The 27,959-nt window shown below is 33.4% G+C and overlaps 1 protein-coding gene across 2 annotated transcripts; it reads right to left on the reverse strand.

The window, feature by feature from the left end:
• Positions 1 to 425: 425 nt before the first annotated feature.
• On the reverse strand, positions 426 to 27,337 carry LOC132748453 (dual specificity protein kinase TTK-like). Of its 2 annotated transcripts, none has more exons than XM_060738072.1 (20): positions 27,259 to 27,337; positions 19,924 to 20,034; positions 16,509 to 16,636; positions 16,000 to 16,073; positions 15,321 to 15,427; positions 13,633 to 13,782; positions 12,945 to 13,056; positions 10,594 to 10,728; positions 10,011 to 10,138; positions 9,154 to 9,245; positions 8,726 to 8,857; positions 8,265 to 8,342; positions 7,728 to 7,882; positions 6,873 to 7,042; positions 5,608 to 5,816; positions 4,986 to 5,162; positions 4,370 to 4,451; positions 3,817 to 3,959; positions 2,638 to 2,682; positions 426 to 2,092 (listed from the first exon to the last, which is right to left on the reverse strand). In XM_060738072.1, the coding sequence occupies exons 2-20, from the start codon at positions 20,003 to 20,005 to the stop codon at positions 1,937 to 1,939; spliced, it is 2,355 nt and encodes a 784-aa protein (XP_060594055.1). In that variant the 5' UTR covers positions 20,006 to 20,034; positions 27,259 to 27,337; the 3' UTR covers positions 426 to 1,936. The 2 variants fall into 2 exon arrangements, with proteins under 2 accessions (XP_060594055.1, XP_060594053.1); XM_060738070.1 differs by having other exon boundaries at positions 4,364 to 4,451.
• Positions 27,338 to 27,959: the final 622 nt, after the last annotated feature.

The following is a 27,959-nucleotide window of genomic DNA, read 5'->3' on the forward strand; positions in this document are numbered from 1 at the left end:
TGCCTGACAAAATGACATTTTCCAACGATTCTGCAAACCCTGTTACCCTAATAATAATCTTGTCAACATTTATTCATAGACAAAACAAGTTATTTGCCCTTTTTTATTAAAAATCTAAAATAATGTTAACATATTAAGTAAAGATGAAGTCTAAACTTGCCAAAATAAAAGGCACATTATGCCTCAGAAAAAAATAAATTTGTATATCTTTTAAAAGGGCAAACATGAATTTTATAATGTTTATATAATGGAGGTTCGTTACCTGAAAAAAGTAGTGATAAATGTGAAATATATCGTCATTAAAATAGAAAAATGTTAACAAAATACTTATTCACTAAAATTGTACTTATTGCCGAAAAGCAACAGATGAAAAAGATGGTTCAGGTAATTGTCCAGTGAGTAACAATTAAAAAATTTTTTTGAGAAATAAAAATAAAAACATTTCTGAGGCATAATGGGCCTTTAAATGTGTTATGGCAGGTATGCTTATTATACATTAATTGCTAATGTAAGTAAATATGTGAACGGTAATAAAACTTGATGGATTTAAGATGAAGAAGAATAAAGAAGGAAAGACAACATAGAGAAGATGAACTATACAAAGATGTAAGCAGGTAGATAGAGTAACAGATAGAAACATCACACCAATAATGTCTACACAAAAATACAAAAAAAAAAATAAATGTCTACACAAAAATACAACAAAAACAAAATAAAAGTGTCACTCAAAGGTAAACATAGCCCCCAAATATTACATTCTCATACAATGTAGTTCAAGATCATCTCTAATTCATGTGTTTTGTGCATTTATTTGTTTTTAAAGCAATATTAGAATGCAACAACTCAAAAGATTTGCAACATTTCAAATAGTACATTTTGTAGGGATGTAATATTTCAAAATACTGTATATGAAAATGTCACCGGAAAATCTACATAATTTTTACTAAAACAGTGCCTTCCTTATACCTTTTCATTAGTTTTAAGATAGTCAACTATCATATATTTGGTTAAATGGAATACCAGGTTCACATACAGAGTATGTCATATATAATTCTTCCTTAATTGATTATAGATATTGCATCTGACATGGGAACATGAAAATCTGACCTACTATAGTAATAGAAACTCATACAATCTAGAAGGAAGATTTAATATCAAATCCAGAGAAAACATGTAATTTTTAGGGCCATTAATTTGTATTAGCAAGATTTGTGTTTGATATGGAAATAATCGTTGTGCTAAGCAACCATGTATCATAAAAACAAGCTTAGCTACAATGTCAATAAAGTTAATGAACACAGGAATTATATATTTGTATCTAAACCTTGCATGTGAAGAAGGTTAAATTATCTTGCAATATTGCATAATATTAATAAAAACTCTTAAGTTTATATCAACCACTTTGTAAGCTTAAACTAGAGCTGTCGGCCGGACAGCATGTTGACTATCCTCGGTGCTTGATAGTTGAACAAGAATCTGGATAATGGAGAATTTTCTATGTTCAAAAAGGGCCAAATTTCTGTCAGAATGTTGTGGACCTTGGACAGAGGCCTCCTATTTTGATCTCAAATAAGAGTGTGAAGTTTCAACTCATTTCTTTTAGTGATTTAGGAATACCAATTACACCCAAAAACCCAACTGAAATGTGGCACTGATGCTGACATGAGTACAATAGCTCTCCCAATTGTTTGATTAGTCAAACTAAATGTAAATCTACCTTAACACGCAAAGACATAAGCAGAATATCACAAGATTTTTTTTTAAAAACCTCTCAACACAAATCTGATTTCTAATCATATATTATCAATTAAATGCATTTCTCTCTTTCTGTCCACAGAATCAGATTTCCTACGATATATAAAATCATCCAGATATGCAGGAATATCTATCGCTTTCTAGGCATATTTTGTTGTTATCCTGGAGTGGGATATCTTGGTCATGTACCAGATGCTTTCCTTTGTCTGCTTACAGCATCCTGTCCAGATGACTGAGTGTCAATAAGATTTAAACTAGATAGTGGTGTCCGAAGATGTTTTACTTGAGCTTCTGGTACTGGTTTGGCAGGTTTATTAAAATGATGCATTTGTCCTCCCTGAAAAATTCAGAATGAAAATCATAATAACAAGAATGAAGTTTTTATTTTTATGTGTGTGTGAAGTTAAGAGACTTGTTTGACAGTTGCAAAACATCATTTGATTTAGTTTGTGAGGATTCTTTACTATCATACTTAGTACTTAACCCTTTTCTAGCTGCTTTTTCATAATAAACATCAGATAGCCAAACAAAAATGGACAAAAATGTTTGCAACAATCCATGGCATGGTTATGTACTTGTGTCTGTTGACATTTCAGAAACATACAGGTTTATAAGTCACAGTATGACATTGCAAAATGTTGAGTATTTTCCCTAAAAATCTTTAAAAAAATTGCCTCCAATGAAAGAGTAATGGTCAATACTTAAAACATATTTTTGACATTGGCAACTTCAAGTGTGACCTTCATCTCAACACAGTTTTGTTCCTTACAAGAACAAGATGCACAGACAGATGTTTAAATGGACACAAACCAAACTGCAACTTGTTGTGACTGCAAGTTTACCAAAGATTGACTTAATTAAAACTGATTGGTAAATACTTACATTGCCTTGGTGACTCTTTTGTGATGGCATGGCATTGGGTGACTTCTGTAAAAAGGAAATTTACTAATAACATCATTACCTAGTTATTATAATTTAGATCAAATACTTAACTCTCTTTACAGTAAACTGAAATATGGATATGAAACTCAACTGGGGTAATTTCTTTGGAAATTCATTTCTGAATTAAACAAGAGCGATCAGTAATCACATGTGTCGCCTCATGATGGCCAATTTCATGTTGGGACAAGTTTTGTGACAGATGGACAGTGCACAACTAGATTTGGTACTGATCATTCCTGTAAAGTTTGAATAAAATTGCACCAGTAGTTTTTGAGGAGTAGTCTGGACAAGCTTTTGTGTATCTGGCAACACACAGAAAAAAACACCTTTTTATCAAAGGGCCATAACTCAGCCAGAAATCATTCAACCGGAAAACCCGTGCAATATGCGCAAGGACTTGAGCTACAGATCAATCCTGTAAAGTTTCATTGAAATTGCATTAGTGGTATAAGAGAAGTAGTCCGGACAAACTTTAAAAATAAAAATTATTAAAGGGCCATAACTCTGACAAAAATCATTGAACCGGAAAATGCTGACAATATGCACAACTAGACTTGGTACTGATCATTCCTGTAAAGTTTGGATGAAATTGCACTAGTAGTTTATGAGGAGTAGTCCGGACAAGCTTTTGTGTATCTGGCAACACACAGAAAAAAACACCTTTTTAACAAAGGGCCATAACTCGGCCAAAAATCATTCAACCGGAAAACCCGTGCAATATGCGCAAGGACTTGAGCATTGAAATCATTGAAATTGCATTAGTGATATAAGAGAAGTAGTCTGGACAAACTTTAAAAATAAAAATTATTAAAGGGCCATAACTCTGACAAAAATCATTGAACCGGAAAATGCTGACAATATGCACAACTAGACTTGGTACTGATCATTCCTGTAAAGTTTGGATGAAATTGCACCAGTAGTTTATGAGGAGTAGTCCGGACAAGTTTTGTGACGAACGGACGGACAGACAGACGACGGAGAAGTGATCCCTATATGTCGCCACTACTCCGTAGAGGCGACACAAAAAAATACTGTTTTAATCTAGAATCATGGTCTTTGTTTATAGAGAAATTAATATGTCATTGTTAATACATGTTTAACATTATCACATATAAGTACCTGATCTGAGACTATAGTTTTATGAAAGAGATTCCTGATACCCCCTGGGGAGAGGGCAAACTGGTCGGCTAGGGAACTTATAAAAGCTTCCATCTTCTTGTCAATCAATTTCTCACTTTGTGGAGGGGTTGTCTCTTCCTTTCCTAAAACACAAAATAAAATTTCTACAAAGGTCATGTAAATCTTATATTGTGGTCACTAGTTCTTCATATACGCTGCTATGAAGCAAAAAGCAATTTTCCAACTTCATTTGAAGAGGAATAACATATGCTTCCTCTCTTCATCATTTCATGCATATGTGGGTACCAAGGTAAAACCACCCAAATTCTTTAACTTTGACCTATAGTTTCCTAATATTAGTGAGTTTTTAATATTCCTTACTGGCATTGAAACATCAGTATGAAGAAACCATTCAAAATTAACACTAGCCCCAATATAATTCATTAACATATACTTCAGCTTATAGAGGTTAATTTACAATTATACAAGTGGTAATAACAAAAGAGAGTTAAGTTAACAGATAAATTTACAGGTAAAGTTAACTTACTAGTACCTTGTTTATTGGCTTTAAGGTAAGGGTGGTTCAGTAATTCATCAATAGATGGTCTTGCTTTCGGATCTCTGTTTAGACATCTCTGAAATAAAACATCACAACTAGATGTTACACACATTGATATACTATACAACATATAACATATTAGAGGAGATCAGATGTGAAAAAACAAAATCACAAGAACAAAGCATGAGTGTTATATTTTTTTCTTCTTGTCCAAACAACTAACCCATATCTTAAATTATTGATGAAATAAAGGTTAAAAATTTATTTTTTTTACTTGATAATTTATTATAGATATTCAAAGGTAAACATAATCATATGTGATGAATTTCAGCAAGTCACATTTAAGGAAGTTAATGAACAAAATGAGCTAAGGAGTCTATTGTACCAGCTACATGTACATTTAAATGTAAGATAATAAATAGATTATATTAACTACATGTATATATATATATATAAAACTTTGTGGATTGTGCAAGAATTAGAAATCAAAAGTTGGAATTCTCTATAGCAAGCTTATGTCCGTGGCATGACATTGTCAAGACAACCCAATATATGTTATGTATATTTACATATTGAATGTTGGAAGTGTAAGAAGAAAAGATATAGTTACCTTCATCACATCTATGAGATGTTTATTAGGAATATCTGGAAATTCTATAGGAAAGTCAGGGTTTATTATAGCCTGTAACTTAAACAGATCATGCTTCAGATTCTGAAAGGGCGTTCTACCATATACCATGTTATATAGTATACAGCCTAGTGACCACACATCACTCTTCACACCAATCTGTAATGAACATTAAATCAAGTTATATCAGCCTATCACAATATAATATTTTTCAATGTAAACAATTCTTATCATTATTAAAAGAATTTTTTTTTTCTTGTTTTTTTTTTATTCACTTGTTTTTGTTTTGTTTCATTTTTTTTTTTTTTTTTGGTTTTGTTGTTGTTTTTTTTTAATTTTGAAACTGATATGATAACTTCCAGCTTAAATGGTGAGAGAAGACATTTTGGTGTTTGCTTGTGCAATATTTCACAAAATTGAAATATATAAAACTAAACTTGTTTACAAAACTACAGGAGAATCAATTTTTTTTATCTCAACACAGAGATATAATCTATTTCAGAAGTGGGCCTGATTCTGCTGTTATTTTGGCTGATTGAATGTTTTATATAATTTTCTTGGCATGTAGTTACAAAATTTTTACAATTATATAGAAAAACAACACCTTATATTTCTTTTTCCCTTCCCCCTGTGAATCCCCACAGCTGTCCATGATGGCCTCAGGACTCATGTAGTTGAGGGTACCTACAGGGGTTTCAAGGATCACACTTGTTTTGTCTTGCTGGAGAGCCTTGGCTATACCAAAATCTATCAACTTCAGGTTGCCACCAACCAGCAAAAAATTTGCCGGCTTTAAATCTGAGTGTATTATACCTGCAGAGAAAAACAGAAACTTGTAATGTAACAAGACTATAGGAATTAAACAGATGACATAAACCAAATAATTTAGAATGTACATTCAGGGAAATAAAATATCATAAATTCATTAAAAACCTGTCTTCATGCAATTTTAGCTTATCGCTTAAAGACATTGTATTATAAAAAGAGTCTTTCTATAATACAGTCACCAAATAGAGGAATCTTTGATTCTTATGAAGTAAAAAAAAATGTTGTAAAATACAAAAGGGCATCCTGTTTTAGAAGTGTCCAAAGAGTTCTGTGCAATAAAAATTTTATTCAGTTACTGAGAGAAGCAATACATGCAATACATTTCTAAACTGTTTCACACAATCCAGATAAAACTGCATAGAAATTGCCCACAGCTTTTTGACAGTATTCGACACAAGTTAACCAATTATACACTGAATTATCATGAAGACAAACTCACAGACTTAAAGCCCCACATATCCATAAATACAACCTGATACGTGTTTCATTGATCAGTTATAATATGTATGAAATGCAGTTTGTTTCCTGAAATTTGACATAGAAACTCAATATTTTTGAACTTGAACATTGACCTACAAATGATAAAGTTACAACCAGTTCATAAACAGAAGAAAACTGAAAAAGCTTGACAGGCAGTGGAAGTAGCTCTTAGTAAAAATTGCATGAAAATCATGTTTGTGTTGATGGTTCTTGCTAATAGTATAAGGATATTTTGTTTTTCTAATGGTAAATCATGAAAACAGCACTGTACAGGCTGTTTGAAATTGACAGTGTAAATGTAAATATCATGTATGTGCATTTCATTATAGACAGAGCTATAATTAGACTGGTGTTGTGGGGAAATTAAAGCGGAATATACTTCTTTAAATGATCAATGTAAAAATTTCACAAATTCCTTATTTTTTTAACTGATATCACGATTTCATTACATTGATTAATTTCTAAATGCCTTAAACATTTTTATTTATCTGTCATACATTATTTATAAACGTGGCACTTTCAACTATTCTGATACAAAACTTTTAAAATGGTAAACCATACCCTCTTTATGAAGGGCTTGTACAGCTTCTAGCATCATCTCCCAGTAGAAACATATCAGGTTATCTGATAGTTGTCGCCTTGTCTTTGTCTGACTTCTGAAGAAAGAGGCAAGGTCCTCATTACCACATTCCATCAACACATATAGCTGATTCTCATCCTGTTTATATTCACTGAAATATACATGTATTTTAATTGAGTCATTATTTATATCTTAACACGTCAAAATTGTAATAAATATATTCGAGTTTTTGATGAACTTATATATTTTTTTTTGTTGGTGTCACTATTCCAGGTAGATGTATAGGCAGCTACTCTAAAAATGTTTCTCAACTTTCACTGCTGTTTTTTTTTTACTTTCTGCCTTTAGTATATATATATACTATAGGCTACCTTCTTCATATTAAATCATCCAGTTCAGTAGTATAAGATGAATAGCATATTGGACAAAATGTCTCTTAAGCAAACTGTAAAAATAAAAGTTCATGTGTCATCAAGGATTTGAAATTACCTTGAAATTACAAACTACTGCAAAATCATTATCATTTGGTGGGCACTAAATTTTTGTGGATGATTACTGCCATATCTTTAAGATCAAACATAATTTCAGACAAACTGAATGATTATTTTGCATTACATCATTTGTATTTTGCTTGTTTGCAAAAATAAAAAAATCCCTGAGTTTAGGAACCTACAAATGTCCTTTGTGACAAAACCACAAAATGCTATGCCCACGAAATTAATTGAATTCGAAGTAAAGGTCCATGGACATAACACTCAACATACTGAACTTCCAAATTGTTCCTCCCAAACTAAAACATGTTGATATTAATTTAAAACCAAACATGGCTATTTTACCTGTCATACATCTTTATAACCTGGTCGCAGTACTGTAGTCTCTTTAACAATTTAATTTCATTCTTATACCCCTCTACAATACTGTCATTTGTGTTGTTTAGATCCACACATTTCACTGCCTTTATCTTGTGATTGTTGTCAAATACCTGGTACACCTACAAACAAAACAAACATTAAATAACCACAAAATTATAATCAATATTATTTCACGTTCTAATAAATATGGCTGTTTAAAAGGTTTACATATGATGTGCATCAACAGTCAATGCAAATCTACTTCAAGTACAATAAGCTGTTTAAGAGAATTTTTTTTGCAAGCCAGTTGGAATAGGTTAAATATCAAGCTATTCATTCATACATAAACAACTTGTATGTTTTTAGGTCAAAAATGCACCACAATGTATTTTTTACCCATTATTAAAATTGATAAATGCTCCCTAATAAGAAGCATGGGTTAGCTCCTAGCAAATCGCAGAAATCTTGTTTATAGACAAACAATTGTAAAACTAGCATTACAATCATAACTTAAAAACTTACTTTACTGGATCCTCCTTTCCCCATCACACCAAGGACAGCATACTGTACATCATTTATTGTTATCATCTTCATATTGGGCTATAAAAACAAACAGTGCTGGAGATATTATTTTTCCTTTAAATTTTTTATTAACATCAGGTCCTCCCTGTGTAATACTACATAATGCAGACATAGGCATAAAAACAGGTACAATTTTTCCAACACAATCATACATGTGATTAGATAGTAACAAAAAATACCCCTCATATTCTGTGCTCAAATATACTGGTAAAAAAAAAAAAAAAAAAAAAAAAAGTACATAAATGTCAATTTTTTCTGAAGAAGTTTAAATGGCGAAAGCTACAGAAAAGCGTTTGTTTTCATAGAACTGATTATATACAAATATACTGGTCTAATAGAAAATTACCAAACATCTACATTAGCATATAGTAAGTGATAACATTCTCATAAAAGCAGTTTACCATCGGTGTTGAGACAGGTGGCAGGCATTTATTGTTTGGTGTTTCCTGGACATCCAGTCTTGGAGTAATCACAGGTTTAGGTAGCGTATCCCTCGGTGGCTCAACCATATTCTGCTCTACTACTTCTATTTTCTACAAAGAAAAAGCCCACAACAAACTGTATAAATTGAAGACAACTATAAAACTTGAAACATGGAAAACAAATCATTAGATTCAGCTTGACACCTAGCAAAACATTTTACATATTTTGATTGTATATCCAGGTGTTTTAGCATAGTAAAATCAAACAGTGATAACAGTGATAGATTCTTTTAACTTAACACTGCTCAAAACTTTTCATATCATATCAGGTTTTACAAGTGAATTGTTTAACATTAGATTTTAACAGAAGTATTCATGTACATAATATTTGTTAAGAGTATACTTACAGGCACTTCTGGTGGTTTTGTATCCATAGGTATAGTTGAGTCTGCAGTCATGGAGAGATAACCAGATGTATGGGCGTGAGAACTAAATGACACTGAAACATACAGGTAACATATATGAGCCGTGCCATGACAAAACCAACATAATGGGTTTGCGACCAGCATGGATCCAGACCAGCCTGCGCATCCGCACAGTCTGATCAGGATTCATGCTGTTCGCTTACAAACCCTATAACAAGTAGAAAAACTGATAGCGAACAGCATGGAGCCTGATCAGACTGCGCGGATGCGCAGGCTGGTCTGAATCCATGCTGGTCGCAAACCCATTATGTTGGTTTTGTCATGGCGCGGCTCATATTATAATATATCATCTTGCTTTATCGTTGGTTGCTTAGCTTGATTACTTCCGTTAAGTAATAACTTCACACACCTTTTGCATAAAGCAAAATTTGTTAGTCAAACCAGTTTCCAATACTTCAAATGCAAAAAACACACCTTACGTAATAATAGAACAAACATTGGTAGCATGTATACTATGACCTGAACTTATTATTCAACATTGACAGAACTCTTGTATTATTATAATATCATGTTCGTTTTTGGAATAAGAACTCACAAAGACTTTGAGTCTGATCCTCTGTGTACAATAATACTTAGTAGCATGACTGCCTGTTGACCTTTTGTAATTTCCAGGCACCAACAGCTCTTGTTTTATGAGAAATTATTTTCTTTAAGATTCAAATTACCAATTGATGAAAGGATTTCTAGATCAAGTTTTACTAGACAAGACATTTCACAGTCATTTTTACCGTGAATCAACAATTAACTCAACATATACATCAAACACTTATTCAATTTACCTCCCTTTGTATTGTCTAAGGGTTTAAAACAGTCCATTGTATTCATTTCTTCTTCTTCATCCAACATTGGTTCAAAAGGTAAATTGATTTTTTTAACGCGAGCTGGAAGCCCAATGTTTATATTACGCCTGAAAGGGAGAACAAATAAACATATAACATGGTTAGAGGGAAAAAATGTCCTGGAATATATGCAATATTTTCAGTGATCTGTCAGAAATAGCATGAGAAAATAATTTTCCTTTTTTTTATAATTTCATTTTAATTAGCTGTAAGGTTTACATCATAGCATTATCGAATAAAACCCAGAAAATAAAGGTAAATTTACAAAATCTAAAATCATGTGGGTACAATTTACTGGCTAAGGGCGAGAAACATTTAATAGGCACTAGTCCTGCAGGCCTAGGTAAGTCTAGATAAAAACCTGCAATGCTGATCTGTAGTTAGTATTTTTTTTGCATTCACTTGGTCATTTTCATTATAGCTTCATTATAGCTTCTTGTTGAGGATAATTATGTAAGTTTAAGTGACAAGTCATGTTTGACATAAATTGTACCATAGCAGCATAAATACAAATTTAAAATACCTTTTTTCACTGTTGAGAAGAGGTGTACTACGAGAATATCTTGTCATGCCTTTCTTGACAGAAGTTTCCACTTTCAATGGAAGAGGTGGCTCTAACTCTACTTTTGGTTGTGAATGACTCCTTGCAGGAGGAACACTAGAAATAATCATTATAAAATACATTAACATTTTCATTCACTTTCAACAGATATCAAACAATATTAACGATGCCCGAAAAAATAAGCTATGAAATTTATTTGGATGAATTTAGGTATGACATGTTGCCTGAATGACTAGTTACCCAGTGTTACAGCTAGCCAGAATATTTTGGGGGTCATTTGTTACCCACTCATCTAAAATGATGGGGTCGTCAACTATTTTGACAAGTAAGCTTTGACATACTACCTGAATGAGTTAGCTTGGACATGTTACCTGAATGAGTTACCTACAACAAGTAACCTGAATGACAAATTAGCTATGACATGTTACCTAAATGAGTTAGCTATGACATGTTACCTGAATGAGTTAGCTGTGACATGTTACCTGAATGACAAGTTAGCTATGACATGTTACCTGATTGAGTTAGCAATGACATGTTACCTGAATGACAAGTTAGCAATGACATGTTACCTGAATGACAAGTTAGCTATGACATGTTACTTGAATGACAAGTTAGCTTTGACATGTTACCTAAATGACAAATTAGCTATGACATGTTACCTAAATGAGTTAGCTATGACATGTTACCTGAATGAGTTAGCAATGACATGTTACCTGAATGAGTTAGCCATGACATGTTACCTGAATGACAGTTAGCTATGACATGTTACCTAAAATGACAAGTTAGCTATGACATGTTACCTGAATGAGTTAGCTATGACACGTTACCTAAATGAGTTAGCAATGACATGTTACCTGAATGAGTTAGCCATGACATGTTACCTGAATGACAAGTTAGCTATGACATGTTACCTAAATGACAAGTTAGCTATGACATGTTACCTGAATGAGTTAGCTATGACATGTTACCTAAATGACAAGTTAGCTTTGACATGTTACCTAAATGAGTTAGCTATGACATGTTACCTAAATGAGTTAGCAATGACATGTTACCTGAATGAGTTAGCCATGACATGTTACCTGAATGACAAGTTAGCTATGACATGTTACCTAAATGACAAGTTAGCTATGACATGTTACCTGAATGAGTTAGCTATGACATGTTACCTGAATGACAAGTTAGCTATGACATGTTACCTGAATAAGTTAGCTATGACATTTTACCTGAATGACAAGTTAGCTATGACATTTTACCTGAATGACAAGTTAGCTATGACATGTTACCTGAATGAGTTAGCTATGACATGTTACCTGAATGACAAGTTAGCTATGACATGTTACCTGAATGACAAGTTAGCTATGACATTTTACCTGAATGACTTAGCTATGACATTTTACCTGAATGACAAGTTAGCTATGACATGTTATCTAAATGACTTAGCTATGACATTTTACCTTACTGACAAGCTAGCTATGACATGCGATCTGAATGACTAAGCTATGACATGCTATCTGAATGACTCAGCTATGACATTTTACCTAATTGACAAGTTAGCTATGACATGTTACCTGAATGACAAGTTAGCTATGACATTTTACCTGAATAAGTTGGCTTTGACATTTTACCTGAATGAGTTAGCTTTGACATGTTACCTGAATGACAAGTTAGCTATGACATGTTACCTGAATGACAAGTTACCTATGACATGTTACAGCTATGACATGTTATCTGAATGACTTAGCTATGACATTTTACCTTACTGACAAGTTAGCCATGACATTTTACCTTAATGACAAGTTAGCTATGACATGTTATGTAACCTGAATGAGTTAGCGGTTACATGTTACCTGATTAAGTTGGCTATGACATGTTACCTGAATGACAAGTTAGCTATGACATGTTACCTGGATGACAAGTTAGCTATGACATGTTACCTGAATGACAAGTTAGCTATGACATGTTATGTAACCTGAACAAGTTAGCTATGACATTCTGAATGACAAGTTAGCTATGACATTTTACCTTAATGACAAGTTAGCTATGACATGTTATGTAACCTGAATGAGTTAGCTATGACATGTTACCTGAATGACAAGTTAGCTATGACATGTTACCTGAATGAGTTAGCTATAAAATGTTACCTGAATGACAAGTTAGCTATGACATGTTACCTGAATGAGTTAGCTATAAAATGTTACCTGAATGACAAGTTAGCTACAACATGTTACCTGAATGACAAGTTAGCTACAACATGTTACCTGATTAAGTTAGCTATGACATGTTACCTGAATGAGTTAGCTATGACATGTTACCTGAATGACAAGTTAGCTGACAGGTTGGCTGAGATGTTGTCAGTCAGTTGTGACATGGGACGTAACTCTTCAGATGACTCACTTCCAGAGGAACCTTTCCTTGATAGATGTTCTGAAAATGTTGACAAAGAATTATGAAAAAATTTTTAACCACAATACATAATTCATGAATTGTGGAGATTTTTTATATATAAAAAAAATGAAATAAAACATCACACTTTATCCAGCATATATTAAGGTCTAAGAGGGGTGGAAATTGAGGTTAAGGAATTTATTTTATTTTGGTATATTAAAGATCACTTATTTTCATTTAGGCATTTAATATCTTTTTTTTAAAGAATTTATCTAAGGTGACCCAGATATGACATTTCATTACCCTATTTTAAAACAGTTACCCTATATAAGCTCAACTTTAACTTTGGCAGTATGTAGTATACACTACTTCACTTGGAATCAGATATATGTATACATGCACTGACTAGATAATTGACTTTACAGACGCAGTCATATACAGTGTTAAGAAAATTTAGAAAGTGGGTGTTAAAAAGCATATTGGTCAATATCAACAGTAAATTTTTGCAGAATGCATCACGCTCACCGACATTTCCACAAGATATATAAGCTGATAGGAAGACACAAAATTTACAAAATTGAGTTAATAGACCAGTTCATGCTTGTGTGTATATACCTGTATCATCATGTTTTCTACGTGGTGGTGAAACGTAAATTTCTTTTGCGCCTTCTTTCAACTTCTTCAGTGCAATTTCTATGTCTTCCTTCGGTTTTGTTTCAAACAATAATGCTTTTTCCAAAATCTTCTTTGCTTTGCCTGGGTTATCTGTGAAAGTAATATCAATAAATACATGTATGTAATCTCTAAAAAAATATATTATAAAATCACAGAAAACTCCCTGTCAATAGAAAGAATTTTTCAAAGGTAACAAATTCTATTTTATTTGAAATAAATTTTACTTCTTTTTTTTGTCTAAAGCAGATTTTGACATGAAAAATAAGAGGATTATGTGGTTAAAGAAACAGCAAAGCTCCAATTTAACATTCAAATAGCATTTCACAATTGTGTTTATGCTATCAACAGAATAATACAATAAACAGAATTAATTGTAAAGTTAAAGATCTTAAAATTTTGTTTGACCAATTTTTTTTGGTCAAACAAGAATATTGTTAACACAGACAGATGCTCCCTGTTGAGGCTTAACACAGCTAACATCAAGGCATTAATATGAAGGAAATAAATTCAGCTTCAGATCAATTTACCTAAAACCCCACAGAATGGAAGATGCCAAAGTATGTAAAAACACATCTAATACCTTGACTAAGATATCAGTCTAACAAATAATGTATGAACAAACACACAACTATATTTATGCTTTAATGGAACATTTTGATGGGTCCATTAAAACAAGAGGGCCATGATGGCCCTGAGGTCGCTCACCTGTATATAGGCCCCCCCACCCCGGGCCAATTTTTACCCAAGGGCTTTTATTTGTTTATTTGAACAGACTTGGTAGACACCCATAAGAAGATGTTTCATGCTAAACATCTAAGTTCTAGCTCATTGGGTTCTTTAAAAGAAGATTTTTAAGTTTTTACTATATGCATATAGGGAAAATCTATGACCCCCTGGGGCGGGGTCAATTTTGATCCCAGGGCTTTTATTTGAACAAACTTGGTAGACATTCACTAGAAGATGTTTCATGCCAAATATCTAAGCTCTAGCTCTTATGGTTCTTTAAAAGAAGATTTTTTAAGTTTTTACTATATGCATATAGGGAAAATCAATGACCCCCTGGGGCGGGGCCAATTTTGACCCAAGGGCTTTTATTTGAACAAACTTGGTAGACACTCACTAGAATATGTTTCATGCCAAATATCTAAGCTCTAGCTCTTAGGGTTGTTTAAAAGAAGATATTTAAAGATTTTTCTTTCGGTTGCCATGGCAACCAGAGTTCTGCATGGAATTAAATTCTTTGAACAATTTTTAAAGGTGACCACCAAAGGAACATTCCTGTGAAGTTTGGATGAAATTGGCTCAGTGGTTTATGAGGAGATGTCATTTAAAGCAAAAGTTTACGGACGGACGACAGACGGACGACGGACGGACGCCGGACGAAAAGCGATCACAAAAGCTCACCCTGTCACTTTGTGACAGGTGAGCTAAAAATGCACAATATATTATTTGTTTGTTATACACAAGTATTGAATAGAGTCAACTTTTAATTCATTACTTTCCCATAGACTTATTAGATTAAGCAAATATTTTCATGTAAAAAAGTTAAAACTGACAGGAAACAATAGTGATGGTTATGTAATGTAAACCACTCCTTATTTTTGGGCCTTAGAATAATAGAAACTTACCTCTCTCTAGTTCAAATTGTGCTGAGGCTATATGAACCATTGCAAACTTTCTCACAATAGCTCTAGCTTGATTAAACAGCATTATAGCATCTTCTGGTATATACGTACTGAAAATATAAAATAACAGACATCTCATTTTCTGTTCAGTTTCTGTGGGTTTGCGAAATCTGCTCACAAATTCTTAATATCAATAACAAAATGTGCATAAGACTTTGATGCAAACACTAGAATGGAAAAAAAAACACCTTAAAATAGGTGACTGGAGAGCCACTTTGAAAGATATTCTTTAGGGCTATTTTAATAGCTTTTTCCATTTAACGTCAAATTAACTTCTGTATTTAAATCAATTTGACTATCAGAGGGCATACTTATTACAAATTTTAATTTAGTTTTAACCCCTTGCATATATAAGTCTTTATATGACTGGTTGAATTAAATACCGAAAAGGGGCGTCAGTGGTCGGGTCGTTAAGGTCGTTGACTTCAAACCACATGCCTTTCAACGCTGTGGGTTCGAAATCATAACATGGACTTTGAATTCTTTCATGTGAGGAAGCTGGTTCAACTCAAGTCCCCATTTGTAAAGAAAAAGTACAAACAAAGACAATAGCTATTTAGCAAACTTCAGAATGAAACTACAACAACACAAAAGAAAGGAAAAAAAACAACACATAATTTACCTTTTGAGCCTGGCATAGTTAACAAACAGCTGAGCATATGTTTCATTACTCTTATGATTTGAGGAACTCATCTCCTAGAAAAAATATACATGTACAAATTTCAATAGCTGTTTGAAATTCTACAAGCAGAATGATTTTATATCACCGTGACTCTGACCTTTGAGCTTATGACAGTGATGTGTCATTTACTCCATACAAACATCCATTGTGTATTTTCTTTTACTTAATACTTGACTTACTGACCAGTAATGAGGAAAGCCTGGCATATTGAATTAATTCTGTCATAAGAAAAAAAATAAAAGTAGATTTTGTTGAAATAAACATTTCACAAGTTAAACATTAAAATTTCTTTGGAAAAAAATGACATTGGCTGGTGTTTGATGAAAAATATAATAGTTAAATTTAATAGTTTTGAAGTTAAATGATTTATATGAATAACCACTTATTTCATTCCAGCTCTAAGGTTTTCATCAAAATATAGGTACATTTATACTTGAATATGTATCTACCTGAAAAGCCTTGTCATAGAGTTCTGAGAGCACTTTGTGCTGTGTAAGATCATTTGGAAACCCCACATTGTCTCTAACATGTTGTATATACTCAAGCCACTCCTCTGGTTGCTTCAGATTCTTACATTCTGAAATAATTTCATCAAATATACATCAACACAATTATAATACTAAATTTTTTATTTTTTGTAACATCAAATTTCATTGGACAATTATAGCATTTATATTATCTATATAGTAAATAAACAACTGTTGCAAATCTATAATGACAGGAACGTGATAGTACTACATGTAATTACAGTAATAGTGTATAAATATAAATTTGTTACAAAGACTGTTGACAGTTTGTATTCAATATTTTTTTACCATGTAAAAAAAAAAGAAGTAAAAAAACACAAACAAACAAAAAACCCATATTTTCAGAACATATCAGATGATGTGACTACTACCCATCAATTGACATAGCAAACTTAGTTTACTAACCTTTAAAACACATGGATTAAATAATAAAATTAACCAATCTATGACTTCAACAGAAAACGATACAATTTAGTGTTTACGAAGAAATTAAAAATTACAAAACAAAACATAATCTTGAAAATATAAATATATGAATAATTACATTATATTTAAATGCCATTTAACAATCAAATCTATGTCATAATGAAACTCTAGATATAAAAGGATGGTGAGACTCTAAAGGGAAGATGTTAAAGGAATAGGAATGGATGGATTGATGTCTGTCTAATATAAATAATCATCATTTAAAAAGAGGAACCATGACAGTTTTCCTATTGACATCAACCCTATAAGAGAGGAATTCGTGTTTTAAGACACTATTTTTTACTTGAGAAATAAGTTCATGGGCGCCGCCATTTTGGCGTTCTGTCATTCTCGCGAGACAGACGAGACCGAGATTGTGACGTGTAATACCCACTTCCGGTATAGGTGTACACGCTGGTACAACTGAAATATATCTTGATGAAGAACTTATTAATTTTATTGCGTACATTATATATTATTTATGAAAACATCATATGGAACTGAATTGCTTTAATTAATTAATTGAAGACGCCGCGACATTAATTATTATTTCTCCGATATTCAAGCTTGCTGATGATCCCACCACATGATTTAAGCAATGACTGCTTAATTTTCAAAGATAAACCATAAATTTAATTTGGGTACTCTGAGAAACTTCTTCAAATTGACGATATATCCTTTTATTTTGTACTTAATTTTCGCTAGGCAAGCTGTCCAAATAGGGTACATCGCCGGTCATGTATCTTTTTTTCAGGTAAAATATCAACTAAATCCAATATATATCTACTTACCAAATTCCTTTCCCCGACAGATACGCATTTCTACTACCGTAAATTTAATCCAATAAAACAAAAAAATCATAAATCTACTTAATATTTAAAATGATTATTGGTAACTGAAAAAAATGTGTTGCTATTTTATGACGTGCTGTAATTTACTACAGTATAATTTGACAGGTGTGGAACCTAATCCCCCTAAGGTCATTCAGTTCACTGATGAAGCGTAAAAAAATAGATGTCTATTTCGTCATTAGAATATTTGACAAGGGTGATTAACCAATCAGGGCAACATTGTGCATGATCAAAAGGTCTGTCGGCACAGAGGCATACAAGGAGCAATAAAAATCGTCAGTACACAGTGTGACAGGAGCATTTGGTGCAAATTAGGAACAATTAAAATGGACAATGCGCAGTATTAGACATAAGTAGTAAAAACCAGCAATTGTGTGAATAAATTATGCAAATTAGACTTTTGAGCAGCCAATAAAAAATGATTTGCCTGCAGTTAATATTAGGCTACGATTACGATGCGCAGCATCATACGTTGACAGACATGTTAACAATTTACTTTTCAAAAGAGTTGCTTATATTTTTGAAATGTGTACATCAATTATAAAATATGTTCACACCTTTAAATTTGAAAGTCAGAATCAAACTGCAAAAATTTAATTATATGTACTATTAAGAACACGTTTTAGTAGGGTTTTTTATAATGGAAGTGGCTAGCGTACGGGCCCGTACGGCTAGCCAAAAGTTTTAGCCGTACGTGAGTCACGTACGACTAGCAAGGACACGCTGTATTGGCTAGCCGTACGGCACTTTTCAAAATTTTATGGAAGTCGAAAATGCATATGTTATTTTATGACTTTAAGCGAGGATTTTAACCAAGAAACAGCATTAATTGTCTTTGGATGTTAACTTTTTAGAGATTAATCGCCTTGATCGCTATATATATCGATCTTTGTCATCGCAAGATGTCGAGAAAAAAAAAAATCCTTTGCTTGCATTTACACCAATTGAAATAGTTTACAAAATTTTGATAATAATCCTTTTTTGTTTCATTAAGTTTAATTTTCGACACCTTTTATATGAAAAAAAAAACAACAAACACTGAAAATGATTGTTGTTAGGCTCTTGATAATTGCGACAATTACCGACGGTACTGTATAGAAGTTTGTCCATCAAGGAAAGTTTGCATGTTCCGTGAAAGGCATTCTAAAATTCTATTGTCAGTCCCTGGATAGGTTTAATTAAGGCTGATTAATTGATTGACTGTGCTTTTATGTTCGATATTTATCTACTGTTTTGAAAATTATATAATTATTTTTGCATTTCACCGTTTTTTTTTTTTTTTTTCATTCAATGTTCTTTTTATTTATTTATTCCACTCCGATCATTTTTTATTCGATCCATGTGCTTAAAATTAACAAAAATGATTTAATAATTCATACAAATAAAACAACAAATGATAAGCATGAAAATCAACAATTTTATAACGTTCGACTTCCATATAATTTTGAAAAGTGCCGTACGGCTAGACAATACGTACAGTGCGTCCTGGCTAGTCGTTCGTGACTCACGTACGGCTAGAACTTTTGGCTAGTCGTACGTTTCTTTATTTTTTATTTATTTTTTTGATATTGTTACGTATTTTGAACCATAAAAAATCTCCTCTACACCTCCTGTGAAAATGAAATTGTCTGGTCATTAATATTTCCTTACGATTCAACTAGATTTATCATGAATCTAAAGATGTGGGGAAATGACATCACGCGCACCTGTTTTTATACGGCCAATACACAAACATGGCCGCGCTTACTGATTTGTAGAAATCGGTGATTTAGCGATTTAAATTTTGTTATCATTCGTTTAATATTATTATTTGGCGGCAGAAAATTTGCATACTTATTATTTATAGTATTCTTTTTCTGAAATCAAGTTTTTATTCTAACATTGTCTTTCCCTTTAAACATGTCCAAAGATATAAATCATATAAAATTTTCTTTTGTTGTGAGAGGCATAAAAACATGAACTACACAAAATCATTATATCATACATTGCAACAAAATCATACAATGTAACAACAGCCTTACCTGTTATATCAAATGTGAAGGTATCCTCCGAGCGTTTCCTTGAGATCTGGCTCAGCCGTTCCTTCAGATGTGCAAGACTCATACTCTCACATTATCCACTTTGTATGTAGTCTTAAATAGAAACAAGAGAGCCATTTGTCAGTAAAAAAACAGTGTACTTAACACTTTGCTAAGCTAAATTGATCAGTGAGTCAAATGGACACAGTCACACAAACAAATAAGTTAAGAAAATTTTATTGAACATTTACCTTAGAAGTTGATTGTATGGTCAGTTTAAAATTTAGTGAGTTTTGATTTGAAAATGTGATGTAATGGAGCAACAATTCATCAGACTTGCCCATCCCTCTGTTAATTTCATGTTCTAGATTACTCCTCTTTTTGAAACAACATTAAGTGACGCCATGAACTCCCTTAATATAAACGTCATGAGTATTTGATATTGTTAAGTGATAATAAATTTTAAACAAGAGGGCCATGATGGCCCTAGATCGCTCACCTGACCCATCAAACTCATCCAAACAATTACCTAGACAAGCATTCTGACCAAGTCTCATGACAGGTGAGTCAAAAATGTGACCACTACAGTGTTAACAAGGATTGTCCATATTTGAGCAGTGTGACCTAGTTGTACCCAGGTGACCCATATTCAAACTTGACCTAGAAATCATCAAAACAAACTTTCAGACCAATTTCCAGGATACTTGGATAAAAACAGTAGCAACTAGAGTGTTAACAAGATTTTTCTATTTTAAGCTCCGGTGACCTAGTTTCACATGCGATTTCGAACTCATCCGAGCAATTACCTAGACAAGCATCCTGACCAAGTTTGATGATAATTGAGTTGAAAATGTGACCACTAGAATGTTAACAAAGTTTTTCAATATTTGGGCGGTGTGACCTAGTTTTTCATCCAAGATGACCCATGTTCGAACTTGACTTAGAAATCATCAAAACAAACTTTCAGACCAATTTACAGGATATTTGGATCAAAACAGTAGCCACTAGAGTGTTAACAAGATTTTTCTATTTTTAGCTCCTGTGACCTAGTTTTTCATCCGAGATGACCAATGTTCGAACTTATCCAAGCTATCAACTAGACAAACATCCTGACCAAGTTTGATGATGATTGAGGCAAAATTGTGACCGCTAGAGTGTTAACAAGGTTTTTCTATTTTTAGCTCTTGTGACCTAGTTTTTCATCCGAGATGACCCATGTTCGAACTCATGCAAGCTATCACCTAGACAAGCATCCTGACCAAGTTTGATGATGATTGAGGCAAAAATGTGACCGCTAGTGTGTTAACAAAGTTTTTCTATTTTTAGCTCCGGTGACCTACTTTTTCATCCGAGATGACCCATGTTCGAACTCATCCAAGCTATCACCTAGACAAGCATCCTGACCAAGTTTGATGATGATTGATGCAAAAATGTGACCGCTAGAGTGTTAACAAGGTTTTTCTATTTTTAGCTCCAGTGACCTACTTTTTCATCAGAGATGACCCATGTTCGAACTCATCCCAGCTATCACCTAGACAAGCTTCCTGACAAAGTTTGATGATGATTAATGCAAAATGTGACCGCTAGAGTGTTAACAAGGTTTTTCTATTTTAAGCTCCGGGACCTACTTTTTCATCCGAGATGACCAATGTTCGAACTCATCCAAGCTATCACCTAGACAAACATCCTGACCAAGTTTGATGATTGAGGAAAAATGTGACCTCTAGAGTGTTAACAAGGTTTTTCTATTTTTAGCTCTTGTGACCTAGTTTTTCATCCGAGATGACCCATGTTCGAACTCATCCGAGCTATCAACTAGATAAGCATCCTGACCAAGTTTGATGATGATTGAGGCAAAAATGCGACCGCTAGAGTGTTAACAACAAAATGTGAACGGACGGACGACGGACAATCATCGATCCTAAAAGCTCACCCTGAGCATGCTCAGGTGAGCTAATTATACAACGGTGTTGCTGTGTAATATCTGGCGTTGGTGTAAACACCATCCATATGCTATGGTACCAGTGTTTTTTTTTCACCAATATATTCAGCGAAATTCTCAGGTAGGTAAGGGGAGCTTCTCCCGGCGTCCCAACAAGTTTAACATGCGACACATCATTATTTAAGATCCGTATATATATCAAGAAAAAAACAAATAAAATTCCCCCTCCTATTGCATTTTCCCCCCTCAAAAGGGCACTGACCCCCTTCCCCCAAAAGTGAAAAAAAAAACACTGGGTACTTTACAGGTCATGACTGATATGTGGAAGAAATACAAAATATTGAAATTTTGAGGTTGTATGGAAAATTGATACATGTTGACTGGTATGTCTATATGATATTGAATGGTACCAACAACAACAATATATTGTTTCACAAATTCTAATAGAATTTGCAAGGCTCAAAATTAAAGTTAATTGTAAAAAGAAAAGTGACTAACTTTTTGATCATGTAAGAAATTTAAAATACTTTTTGGTAGTTGCTGTAAATAACTAAAAATTTTCTTACAACAGTACATGTGACGTCAACAATGGCTAAAATATTTACAAGTTAGACTTAGATGATTTTATGGCAGCAGACATGCGAAGACCATCTCTTACAATAGGAAGAAGGCAATGGCATGTGATATGCAAACATTCATTTAAAATTTGATTGTTCTGATGATTTTACTTTATATGCACTTTTTGTGTTCATGTAGTATTTTGAGCATGAATTAAGCACTGTAGTGCATGAATAGACATGCTGTTGATCCCTCTATTTGGTCTAAATCCCCTTCTTTCTAAAGTCAAATGGGCTAGACTTTAGAATCTGTCCGCAGCTACTTTAACATTTAATTTATGACTTTATCCAATATTATTTCTTCTTCAATATTTATCATCAATTTTATGTTTATATAAATAATCACTAGTATTAATGTCCCCGGGATGAACTGTCTGCACATTTGCAGACAGTTCTCTCCCAAAAAAAGGAAAGAAAAGGCATGGGAGGAACTGGTAAGGGAGAGAATAGTCTGACTACTTGTTCAGGGGGATGTATTTGAAATGGTTGTCCAGGGGGGTCTTTTTCAGCAAAATTGCCTTCCATACACAGTCGGGCATACTTCCTGATCGGGAAACAAGGGGATTCCCCTTCAAGGCTTCCCGATCAGGCAACAAACGTCAAAATCCTTCCCAATCGGGAATTTGTTTTTTTTGGCCTTTTTTACATAGTTCAAGAAAAATGGCCGGTGCATTACAGTTTTCAACCCACTTCAATATGAATATCATACCTAAGTTCAGAAAAGATCATACATCTAAAATCCTACCGAGTCATTTTCTTTTAAAATGTCTACAATCTTCAGTCTTTCAAAAAATACTTTTGTCCTTATATTCCTAGAAGATATTGTTAGTGTATTGCGATACTTTGCCGCTATATCGATACATCGAAGGTGAAATATGTATTGCATCGCGATATATTGGAATTTGTAATTTCATTACGATGCATACATCGAGGACAGGGCAGATCACGATGCATCAATGAATCATTACACCTCTACCGATCAGGAAGGATTTTGACGTTTGCTGCCTGATTGGGAAGCCTTGAAGGGAAATCCCCTTGTTTCCCGATCAGGAAGTATGCCCGACTGATACAGTGTCCAAGGAGTACCCATTCAGGGGCATGTTGAAAAATTGGCAATCTCCTGGATTAGACCCCTATTTCTGAAGCAAAACTTGTATATAAATTTTATAATACACTAAAGAAAATGGAATGAACCTTATATACTCCTGGTTTAGACCCAGGGGTCAGTGATTTTCCTGCTTATGTAACAGACTCGTCACTCCGATAAAAGGCCTCTTCTCAATTGATATTTTCTTTAAAAATCATGCAGTTTTTTCAGAAATCTGAACTTAAACCTGCCTTTTTACTTCCTTATTCTTATTTAGCAATTTTAGTGATAATTTTTCAAATTTCCCAAATTCAAATTATCAAGAGGCTAAGGCCTCTTCCCAATTAAGTGAGAAAATTCACTAGGGGTCTATTCCTGGATATAGCCGAAAAAATGGCAATCTCCAGGATTGTCCATGGGGGTATTTTTACATGAAAATGTCTCCAGGGGAGAGGGTATATTTCAGGAAAACCTGCCATAGGATGTCCAAGGGGTACCTCAGTGTTGCATCTAGAATTTCAAAATTATGGGGGACTATCCCCCACTCAACTGAAAAATGTGGGGGATTTGAACAAAAAAAGTGGGGGACATGCATCAGTGTTTTTTTCCACCAAAATATTCGGCGAAATTCGGCCCCATTCCCCCCTCAAAATAGCATGTTTTTTCCCCCCCTCAAAGCCTAAATTTCCCCCTTTATGGCAGCCCGAATTTGCCTGCAATAAATATCATTTTTTTGCAACTTACTGCCCAAAAATGTTTTATTTAATGCCTGTAAGAGTTACTGTTAAGCAAGGTTGTTTACAAATCGTTCTCTGGTAGGTAAGGGGAGCTACTCCCGGCGTCCCAACAAGTTTAACATACGACGCATTAAAATTTAGATCCGTATATATTAAGAAAAAAGAGACGTATTTTAAACTTGTGTTGCAAGAGTTGCTCCTCTTTTCCATCGCAAAGAAAACAATATAAAAAAATATACAAATAAAATTCCCCCTCCTATAGTAGTGCATTTTTCCCCCTCCAAAGGGCACTGACACCCTTCCCCCAAAAGTGAAAAAAAAAACAATACATGTGCATTTACCTTACAATATGACATACCGAAAAGAATTCAATTATCTTACATTTAGGCATTTTTGACAGCTATGGTACACTCAACAACGGAAATAAAAAAATAAATTATTGACGAATACTACAATACACACACGCGAGATGACCAAGTCGGCTGCTACACGCGATTTAGTATGTATTTTAGTCATTACAGCGAGTAAAAACAAACATGGCTGAAGCGTTCAAACAGCTTGTTCAAGATGAAGATAAAAAGATTGTCAGATGCGCGACTTGGTGTGCATAATTTGACTTCATTAAAATGCGCGATCTGCAAAAAATATGTGCAAATCATGAGTCCTTAGTCCTAGATGCAAACACTGTACCTGTGCAGGGTAGTCCAATAAATTAGAAGCTACAGGCTTTTTATCCCAAACACATTTTTATAGTTTTATGTCGGTCAAGTCTGACGTCTAATAGTTATTGCTCAAAAACGCATAGCATCATAAAAAATTCAAAAATGTCTATTGTCTTGCCTTTCAAGCTTTATTCAAAAGCTTATCTTCTTTTTTTTTCAATTTTATGCTCAATCATACACAAAAACTCTCAAACAATGTACTTATCAATTTAAAATAAAATAATATGAAATTAGGCAGAGCCTATGAACGGGGAAGTCGGTAAAAAATCCTTTCATTTTTTCCGTTTTAAAGGTGTCATTCGGTATTATATATACCCGCTTCCGTTTTCACTCGGAACACTCGACGATTATTATTAATCCGAAAAGTTGAGATTTGTTCCATTATCGGAATACACCGCCTTTTATCATTGAGTTACATTGTAAATGGCGGCACCTAACTAGAACTGACACTGAAAATTTCATTGATAGGTATAGAATTCTATATATTTTTTAATTGTTTTTTTATTTGATTTTCTTTTAAATATACACGTGTAGTCTACTGGCATGCGAGCAGTTCCCGTACAAAAATCGTAGTTACTTAAACATTATTTTTTATTACGCTCACTCACCAAAATTTGAATGTTACACATCAATATTCAGCTCGTCACACAAATCATGGAAATTCCATCATGTTCTAAACATAGAATAACCCTTAGTTATGAGGCCTCATATGGGGTACCGAAATTATCAATTATTTTGTATGAAGAGAAGTAGTTCCCGTACATAAAATCTAACCCATTATAATTATACAATTTTATTATATCGGACCTATTTTTCATTTACAATTGTTGAACAGACCATTATCTAAAAGATAAATAGATGTAATTCAGGAAATAGAGCGTAGACTAAACGCGGGTATCTATTACCCGGTACCGTTACCCCAACGCATTTACAGGCAATAGCATGCTTGTATGCATGATATTTTACGCATCAAAGCCATAAAATTATTATATATAGTAATAGTGGTCAACATTCTGATAATTAAACAAGTTTTCATCACATTGCCTACTTATTGTAAACAGGTGGTATTAGTGGAAAACCCTTTAACAAGCCTCACGTGTAAGTATTTTTGCGCATGCGCGCAAGGACGGAATCCCCCAGAAAAAACAAGGTCACGTTTTGACGACGCACAGGTGAAAGTGATTTAAAATGAGACTTTATATACGTACTGCCGAACTGACACTTAGATTTTGTCTCGTTTATGTATCTGCTTGATTTGAAATTAATTTTTGATGAATGCAAGTAAAAATCAAGCGTTTAAATGAAAAATACGGGTACTGCTTCTGTACGGGAACTGCTCGCATGCCAGTATAGTCGGGCAAGCCAAAGCCCGGGCCTGCTTCGCGGGCCCGGACTTTGACTTCCTCGTATAAACATCAATCTATTTTTTTCTATCAGCCATACTGGTTAAGCAAGGTGCTTTACAGATTGATTCCAAATTTTTGAACGGAAAAATATATTCGAACACACTGACGGTGCATGGGCAATTATTTCGTTAAAAAAATATTCCGTTAGATTGTTCTGACTCAATTAAACGCTTGCATTTGAATTAGCCAATCAGATTTCGCACACTTTATGGCCGCCATTTGTTTATCTGCTGTAAAAAGGAATTCAAACACATGAGAGGATTTAATCATGATTTTTCGGATGTGACAGTTTAATTATTTTGACATAAGGTATTTATTTTTTAGTTTTGTTCATAAATAGGTCAAAACTTATGTAAATACACGCTGTCTTCATTGTTTTTCGTTCCGCCCGATTTTCTGGCGGAACATGCTATGGGTTTTTGAGCAATTTTGATAATTTTGATATGACGTTGCTTTGCCAAGAAGCAAAAACATCTCAAAGCGACGTCATATTTATAGGAGTCTTAGGACTACTGTGCAGGACTTAAAATAGTTTGTGCTAGTTGGTAGATGAGTAGGGTGGGCGTCAATAATAAGTGTCGGGGGTAGTTTGGGGGTGAAAATGCCTTCCATGGGCGGGGGTACGAATATTTTCTGGAATAGCCCATAAATTAACGCCCAAGAGCCTGTCAAAATCTTAAAACCATGCGTTTTCGCGACTCTGTGATTTACATTGTTTTTTAACGGTTGCACAACAAACAGGCAATGCATATGGTAAATTCAAATAAAAGATAATATTCAATTAGTCTTAACTTCCATAAATTAATGAAAAAGTACACTAAACTTACAAAATATATTTTTATTTTCTTTCTTTTTCAAAACAAGCGCTCGCTGATTTGATTGGACGACGAAACGGTGCATTATTTTCACCGGTTATAAAAATGATATTATTGTTAGATCGGTAGGAAGCAACTAAAAACAGACTGAAAATGCGTATATATCATACCTTACTCGAATGTTTTCCTTTTTACTTATATGTGAACTATCTTAAGAATGACTTTACACGTATCTGATTATATAACACCAGGCTCTAGAAATGCTCCTATATATTATTGCTCAAAAGCTTCTTTTTTAATTTTAGTATTATATGTTATAAATATATGTATATAGTTTCCATAACGTGCGTTATTCATTTGCCATTATCTGAACCATCTTTTGCTTCTGTTGCTTTTTTGCAATTAGTACAGTTAACTTATATATCTTGTATAGAAATCAAATACACTTTGTTTACATTTTGCTACTTTTCCGAGAGAAAAAAATACACATGCAATTAAAAAAACAAAAAACAAAAAAAAAACACACAAACAATAGCTCTAGCTTCTCACAAGTTCGTCAGGGGATAAGCATCTAACATGTACACTAAAATAATTTTATAATTTTATAACGTTATGACATTCATATTTAATCCTTCCGTAGGCATAATGGGTCTTGAAGAGTAGAATATAGGATAATGGATAACTACTATTTCTAATAAAGAGTCATATAACAC

Source organism: Ruditapes philippinarum, unplaced genomic scaffold (genome assembly GCF_026571515.1).
Source record: "Ruditapes philippinarum isolate M1 unplaced genomic scaffold, ASM2657151v2 ctg1209_1_1_1_1, whole genome shotgun sequence".
Classification (NCBI taxonomy): Eukaryota; Metazoa; Mollusca; class Bivalvia; order Venerida; family Veneridae; genus Ruditapes; species Ruditapes philippinarum.